The sequence below is a fragment of the Danio rerio genome, chromosome 7 (assembly GCF_052040795.2).
Source record: "Danio rerio strain M-AB ecotype USA chromosome 7, GRCz13ab, whole genome shotgun sequence".
Lineage (NCBI taxonomy): Eukaryota > Metazoa > Chordata > Actinopteri > Cypriniformes > Danionidae > Danio > Danio rerio.
In genome coordinates, this window is record NC_141027.1 from 10,356,936 (window position 1) to 10,365,632 (window position 8,697).

The 8,697-nt window shown below is 37.5% G+C and overlaps 1 protein-coding gene across 1 annotated transcript in view; it reads left to right on the forward strand.

Moving 5' to 3' along the window:
* Positions 1–8,246, forward strand: part of minar1 (membrane integral NOTCH2 associated receptor 1) — a 45,319-nt gene extending 37,073 nt beyond the window's left edge. The window contains 1 exon segment of the mRNA NM_001423843.2: positions 7,174–8,246. Within this exon segment, the coding sequence (NP_001410772.1) occupies positions 7,174–7,371 (198 nt within the window). The 3' untranslated portion in view covers positions 7,372–8,246.
* The last annotated feature ends 451 nt before the right edge of the window (positions 8,247–8,697 follow it).

The window sequence follows — 8,697 nt, forward strand, 5'->3', positions numbered from 1 at the left end:
GCTGCCAATATTTATTGAGCTGAAATAAACTGTCTGAGGAATGAGGTTGATGGTAAGTCACACTTTTGCCTTTGGCCTTGTAATATCAGAGATATATGCATCAGAGCCTAATCACCCTGCAGCCAAAGACCGGTTACTCACTGAAGCTAAGCAGGGCTGTGCTTGGACAGTACCTGGATGGGAGACCACATGAGAAAACTAGGTTGGAAGTGGTAATCAACCTGTGTAAGTCCTAATGCTCCAGTATAGTGAAGGGTACACTATACTGTCAGTGAGCACTGTTCAGATGAGACGTTAAACCGAGGTCCTGACTCTCTGTGGTCATTAAAAAACTTTTCGTAAAGAGTAGGGTGTGACCCCAGTGTCCAGGCCAAATTCCCTCAATCGGTCCTTACTTATCACGGCCTCTCAATCATCCCCATCTACCGAATTGGCTCTATCACTGTTTCTTCACTCCAATAGCTGGTGTGTGGTGAGCGCACTGGCACCGTTGTCCTGTGGCTGCCGTCGCATGCGTCAGCATGAAGTTGCAGGCCCGGAGACCCAACCGCACGCTCAGACCTGCTCGCTCAGACGGATCAGACCTGCACTTCCAGACCTTCCAGTGGCACCTGCTGTTTGAAAGATAGACTAACCTGAATTCAGCTGCTTATAAATTGTAACCTAAACTATTTTTCTATCATAAAATACTACACTATGATTGAAGACATCATTATATAAAATATTAAACATACTAGATTTTGATTTATTGCATTGATTCTGTTAAATTTTGAATCATTGTATTTGTAAATAGATATTGTTCAGTTACTTCAGTTTTTTCAGACATTTATAGTTTTTTTAAGCATTTATCGGTTTCGTATTGAGTTGAGGGAATTAATATTATCTTCAAATACAATAAATTTCTTCACATACAATAAATTATACTCTGGGTAATTTTCTCACAAGAAACTTTATTTTTGTGTTATTTTTCATGAGGTTCTACAAATCATCACCCTGTAAACAATGCAGTGAAAAATGATTAGATTGATGATAATGTTTCTACGTAGAAAATAACATCAAATAAAATAAATGCTTTACATTCTTGTTGGGGAGATTTTTCATTTCTCGAGCAAAAAACCGTCAAAATATTTGCAGCCTTTGGTGCACTTTGTTAGTGTCAACCCAAGCTCATTCTGGAAACGTAGCTCTGCGGATATTTCTGGAGACCGCGATTTACGTGGCCGGAGGTACGTACGGACGCGTTTAGTTTTTTTCGAGCGAACGCTGCGGGGCGGTGTGACGCCGCTCTGCTCCTCCTCTTCACGCACGCCGGCCGACGGCTCGCCTCCGAGTGGAGGGCTTTCCTGATGCAACCAGTTTGTCCACTTAGCTCACAGCGTTGCGCCGGCGGAGCGGAGGATGGAGGAGGAGGAGCCGGCCACGGGGACGACGACCGGGATCGAGTCGGGAAACAGCGGTTCCAGAAATCAGGTAAGATGAAAAACGGAATCCGAAAAATAAGGGTGAGAACGCGGCGGGATCTGAAAACGCAGTTGAAATCGAAATCGAAGACGAGGGCTTTTTTTTTTCTGGACGGCTTTTGCAAACCGTCGCTCGGGTTTAGGGAAGGAGGAGGAGGAGGAGGAAGAGGAGGGCAGCCGGGTCGGCCGATCCGGCGGCTTTTCGTGCGAGAACAGCGCGGGGCGCGAACGGCGCACGCTCCCGAGAGGTGCCCGAGACACGAAAAAGCGCACACAGCGGCCTCTCGCGGATCCACGAAAAAAAAAAAACGCTCGAATACGTACCTCCCGGGATGTATCTCGCGGTCCGCAGAAACGTCCGCGGGGCTACGTTTCCACAATGAGCCCGGGTTGGTTAGTGTTGGCAGAGATCACCTTTTTGAACTGTAATATCAATCTGGGAAAAAATACACATCACAATCAAATTATGATTGCTTTAACCTAAACTTATTTGTAATCATTACAGAACTTATTTATAATTGTTAAACTGTTATTGTCTTTGGTAGAACTTTCAGATAGATAATACAGTAATAGACCTACATAGCACTAAAATATCTTTCAAATAATAATTGCCTTATATATTATACATTTTATTTTAACATTTTTACTTTAACGTTTTTTTATTTTGCCAGAAAACATTGCTAGAAAATTGTTCCAGAATGGTACAATAACATAGAAAATAAAAGCAAGCTGTAAATCTTTTGGCACTATTTTTGATCAAATAAAACACTGAAATGATTGTTTGTTAGTGAAATATTTTACACCACATTGATTTATGCCATAAAACCTGGTCATTTTCAGGAATCGCTTTAATAATCAATAACCTTACTGGCGTGTCTGATGTTGCTACTTGCTAGGAAGTGCTTGTCTGAGCCTGCAGTTGGGTCCCAGTACCTGCCGCTTCACCCAACCAAAGCAGGTGGCACTGTCGAAAACGATAGGTCTGAGCGTGCAGTTGGGTCTCCGGGCCTGCAGCTCGTCGCATGTGCCGTTGTGCACACTGGTGGTGGTGTGGAGAGACCCCGCTCATGATAGTGAAGATGTATGGCCATACACTAATAAATGCACTAAATACAGTAAATACAGATTACATTACATATGCTTCACTAGCTATGTTTCCATCCAGAGATGCTAATTATATTTGTGTGCAAAAGTGGAATATTGCATAAAACATTTATGAATAAAACATTGTTTTTATACAGTGAGTCAAAGAGAACTAAATTATCACGGTCTAATGAACCACGAAATATCAAATATCTAATTTGCTGAGGTGGAAGAATTACATTTTTACGAGGTGTCCGTGGGGTTGTAAAATGTAGTAAAAGATAGTAAATGAAATTAGCCAAAATTTAGGGCAAAAAGTATTAAAAGTAATAAACATCATCTGACGAGGAAGTACATTTTCAAGGCCAATTATTAAGAGAAATTTTCAGTTTGTACTAAATGCAGGCCTTTATTCGAAATTTTGCGTGTTTTCTGAGAAGGTGCCTGAATTTCGATGCGTTGCATTCACTGCGTGTTCAGCGCAAATGTACGCTAAATGTAAAATCGAACACTGTACACATCATCCTCAAAGAGGCTCGCCTTTAATAAGTTTAAACTGAAACTGCGGCTCATAACAAAGAAATGTGCCAGTAGTCATCGTAAAAATCCTGCTCGCCTGCTTTTTTCCACAAACACAGAAAAATGTAAATCAGCTCATAACCAGACTGAGCATTTAAAATGACACAAACCCAAACCAAAACTTTTAAGGAGTGATAGAAGTGAGACTTGTCTTGCTTTGTTTTGTCCATTTTTTCTTGAGATGTATTTTATATTTATTTACTGATGACTGCTTTGCAGCTTTCAGCCTTGAATTGAATGATTTATTCTAATCTTTCGTTTGTTTTGTAGCAGAAATATTATTTATTAAATTGACATGCGTATAAAAACAATAATGCAAAATAAGCATTTCTTACTGCAGTGCTTCAGTGTTTTTTGATGCTAAAATCCCTGCTAAAAAAATCACAACAACTTAGTGGCTGTATATCATCAAACTGGAAACCACCCAGCACCTCTTTTCATGTTTTATCAGAAATGAAAGTTGTTTTGCCCCTCTCAGCTGCTCTGGCTATTTTGGTCCGGTGGTTTTCATCTTCCATGCTGTCATACCTGAACGTCTCTCTTTCTCTCTCATGCTCTCTTCTTTCTCATTTCCCCCTCACTCGCTCACTGTGTATTCAATTAAAATGGCAATATGATGAAAAATTCCATCTCGACAGAATGTGTTGCTTCAGTAATCTGTCTGCAGTTTGCGTGCCGACTGGACAGGAGCTCCATTCATCTTCCACAACCTTCGTTTCAGCATAATCACAATCCTTTTTTTTTTTTTTTTTTGGCCGCAGGAATTTAGGCTACGGTTGTGCAATATGACAATATATGTGACAGTATATATATATATATATATATATATATATATATATATATATATATATATATATATATATATATATATACAGTATATATATATATATATATATATATATATATATATATATATATATATATATATATATATATATATTTATTTATTTATTTATTTATTTATTTATTTATATGTGTGTGCGTGTACAGAGCTCAGTATGTACACCCCTCACAAATCTCTCATTTAAATTAATATTTTTTACAGGAAGCTTTACAATATTATATTTATGTATATGCATTAATAGTCAGTACTGAAGGCAAATCTGCAGCTAATCCAACTAAGACCACGGTCCAACAACTAGTACACCCAAATTTACATGTTAGAGGAAATATTTTTTAAAAAGTAAAAAAGAGCAAAGAAACAAAAAAGTTTAGAAAATGTTGTTACAGTTTTGTAGGTTGTAATTTTATTTTCCAATATTTTGCATGAATTTAAATGCAATAACGTTCTATTTCTAAAGATTTTTGGTGACTAAAATATTATTTTAATAAATGTGTCTGTTTAATAAATCTATTTTGTTCAAATGTAGCAAAAATATGACCTATATTGAACTGAGAAATGGATAAAAAATATAAATTTTCAAAAATGGGCTGTACTCATTTATGCTTTTTTTTTTTTTTTTTTTTTTTGCTTTGGTTTGGTTTGTTTAGAGTTTTAGTTTGTTTTGTTTTGAGTTTTGTTTTTTTGTGAGTTTTGTTTAGTTTCTTGCTTTACTTTGTTTTTGAGTTTTCGTTTGTTTTGTTTTTTTGCTTAGTTTTGTGATTTGTTTTGAGTTTTGCTTTGTTTTTGGTTTGTTTGTTTGTTTGTTTGTTTGTTTGTTTCTGTTTTGAGTTTTGGTTAGTTTTTTGCTTTGCTTTGCTTTGTTTTGTTTTTATGCCTTCAACTTGAGTTTTGGTTTGTTAGTTTTCTTTTTTTATGTTTTGTTTTGTGTTGTTGTTTTTTCGCTTTGATTTGTTTTGAGTTTTAGTTTGTTTTGTTTTTTGATTTGTTTTGTGATTTGTTTTGAGTTTTGCTTTGTTTTTGTTTATTTTTTTTGTTTTTTGAGTTTTGAGTTTTGGTTAGTTTTTTGCTTTGTTTTGTTTTGCTTTGCTTTGTTTTTTTTTTTTTTTGCTTTCAATTTGAGTTTTGGTTTGTTAGTTGTTTTATGTTTTGTTTTTTGTTTTGTGTTGTTGATTTTTTGCTTTAGTTTGTTTTGAGTTTTAGTTTTTTTTTGTTTTGTGCTTTGTTTAGTATTTTGCTTTGTTTTTGTTTTCTTTTGTTTATTAATTCATTACAGACTGCATTTGGATTTCAGCATTTGCCTTCAGTACAATCAACACAAAGTTTAGCAGTTAGTGCTAAAGACTAAATGCAAATATTCTCATCCAAAATAAAGGTTTGTTTAATACCTGATTTATTTTTATCTTTGCCATGATGACAGTAAATAATATTTTACTAGATATTTTTCAAGGCACTTCTATACAGTTTAAATTGACATTTTTTAGATTATTTTAGATTAGATTTAACTTTATTCTCACTACAATGCAACGAAATGCAGTTTAGGTCTAGCCAGCAGTGCAATAGTAGCAAGTGCAGGATACAGGTATAAGTTATAAAGTGCAGTTATAGAAAACACTATGGTGATATTTACAGATGAATGTATTATGGACATTATTCATTAGCTATGAACAGAGATTTACAATAAATGAATTTATGTACAGGTTGTTATTAATAATCAGAAGAGTGCGGATAAATAAACATAATTACAAATGTATATGTGCAGTGGGTATGTAAAGTTCAAATAAGTGAATCGGTGCAATGTAGTGCAATTAATATGTGCAATTTTTAAATGTGCAAATGTTAAATAGTGCAGTGATTGTGAAGAGTATAAGTTAGAGTAGAGAGGGGGTGTATTTGGGGGGCAAAAGAGTCAGTGGGGGGCAGAGTTCAAAAGGGAGACAGCTCTGAGGAAAAAGTTGTTCCTCAGTCTGCTGGTTTTTGTCAGGGGGAGCCTGAAGCGCCTACCGGAAGGCAGGAGTGAAAACAGTCTGAGAGCAGGGTGAGAGGTGTGGTGAAGAATTCTGCGTCGGCGCAGACAGAGTTTCTTCTGGATGTCCTCTATGGCTGGCAGTGTGGTCCCTGTGATGCGTTGGGCAGTTTTCACCTCCCGCTGCAGTGCCTTACGCCCAGAAACAGAGCAGCTTCCATACCAGACTGTGACACAGTTTGTCAGAATGCTCTCTATTGTGCAGCGGTAGAAGTTCACCATGACGGCTGATGAAAGCTGGTTCTTTTTAAGTTGCCTTAAGAAAAATAGGCACTGGTTAGCCTTCTTGACCAGGCTGGAGGTGTTGGTGGTCCAGGAAAGCTCCTTTGAGATGTGGGTCCCCAGAAACTTGAAAGATGAAACAGGCTCAATGGCCATCCCATTGATGTGGATGGGATCATGTGAGCCTGTTCTTCCCTTCCTGAAGTCCACAATGAGCTCCTTGGTCTTGTTGGTGTTAAGGAGCAGATTATTGTCGGCGCACCAAGTGGCCAGATGCTGTATCTCCTCCCTGTAGGCCGTCTCACCTTTGTTTCTGATTAGACCAATCACTGTGATGTCATCAGCAAATTTGATGATGGTGTTGGATCTGTTCGCAGGCCTACAGTCGATGGTAAAAAGGGAGTAGAGGAAGGGGCTCAGCACACAGCCCTGTGGTACACCAGTGTTGAGTGTGAAGGTGGTGGTGCAGATGTGGCCTGATCTAACATGCTGAGGTCTGTTAGTCAGAAGGTCCATAACCCAGTTGCAGAGAGACGTGTCGATATCCAGGTCTCTAAGTTTGATCAGTAACTTGGAGGGTATAACAGTGTTGAATGGTGAGCCGAAGTCAACAAACAGCATTCGTGCGTAAGTGTTTTTATTATCCAGGTGTTTGAGTACAGACTCATGTGCTATGGAGACTGCAGCTTCTAGGCTCCTGTTGCCACGGTAGGCAAACTGATATAGGTCCAGTGTGGATGGCAGAAAGTCTTTTAGATGTGCTAGGACCAACCGCTCGAAGCACTTCATGATGATAGGTGTGAATGCTACAGGGGGGTAGTCATTGGGTTGACTGATTGAATTTACAGAATTAAACTATTTCATGATAAATAACCTTATCCAAATTTGAGATGACTTTTTGTTCTAGGTTTTTTATTTTGCACGTACAGGAAGTGCTGACACTCTTTTCTGTTCTTCTCTAGGTCCAGGAATCACTCAACCCTAACAATCTGGAGTACTGGATGGAGGACATCTACACGCCAGGCTATGATTCGCTGCTCAAACGCAAGGAGGCGGAGTTTCGCAGAGCCAAGGCGTGTAAAATTGGCGCGCTGATTTTCGCGGCCGCCTGCACTGTGATACTGGTCATCGTAGTGCCCATTTGCACCATGAAGTCTTGAGGTTTCTATCTTTATTTTTTCCCCGCCTGTCAGACGGTGTCCGTATCAATGTATTTACAGACACTGGAACAAACATTCGTGGAAATCTGTGCTTAGGTTTCAGCCACCGGCCTTAGTCTTTCCTAGAATGTCGATTGAAATATATCACAAAAAAAAAGAGTTAAGGATTGCAATTTTGACGTGTTTTTTTTATTTATTTACAGTAGTATTTATAACTTGATAAATTATGTAGTAGATGGCCTTACTTGTAGGCTCAAAGATGCACCCTTGTTTTATAGTCGGGAATATAATATACTGATATGTTTATGTATGTTTTTTTTTTCCTCTTCCTGGTATTACAACAAAAACTAAAGGTAAAGCTTTATGTTTAAGCGCATTATATTTTTTACTTTAATTATGAGAATTTTAACGAGAGTTATTTTTTTGATGAATACGCCGACAGAATGTTTTAACAATGATTTGGATTTATCATTGGAAATTGCTGGAATGTTTGGGCTCGTGCAATGCCTTTTTATAAGGAATATATACATACATATATTCAGATATAGCGCAATGATTGACATCACGTGCGCATTCAGTGAACTTTAAAGGAATGTTTCACCCAAAAATATTAATTCTGTTTATTATACATTTACTCTCATGTTGTCCCTCAAACGTATGATTTTTTTTGTTGTTGTTGTTGTTGTTGGTTTTATTACTCACATTTTCTGCAGCCATACTACAAAAAACACTTATATGCGAAATGCCTGTATATCAGCACTGGTAGGAGGCGTACATTGGCTCGAGGCCACAGGCCTAGTGCCTTAGTGTCCCAGCAGTGCCGATATACAGCTATATCGCACTGCTGCGAGTGTGATATTGCTTTTATACAACAGTACGACAGCAGTATTGTGTATATAAAAATGAAAATCAAACACTGAGATTCTAAAAACTCTTTTGTATGAGGAACTACTTTCTTCCGCCATTCATTTACATCTGCAGCCGACATCAGAACAGTAGAAACCGTTGCTAATTCACCAACATCCCTTTAGAGCTAGTGTTTGAATGATTCTCTAATGTTATATCTAAAGTGATGAAAAAACAGCAGATTTTGGTCACATTTTAAGATTGTAAGTATATATATATATATATACTGAAGATTTCATATTCGTATGCTATTGTGACGAAAAAATACACAATTCTTCAAAAATGATACATCAAAATCATACAGATTTGAGAAAAAAAAACATGAGGGCAAGTAAATAATGACAGAATTGTATTTTTTATGCAGTTTTGCTTAATTTAAGGGGTTTTGATTGTACAAATGGGTTTTGAGGACAGTAAAAT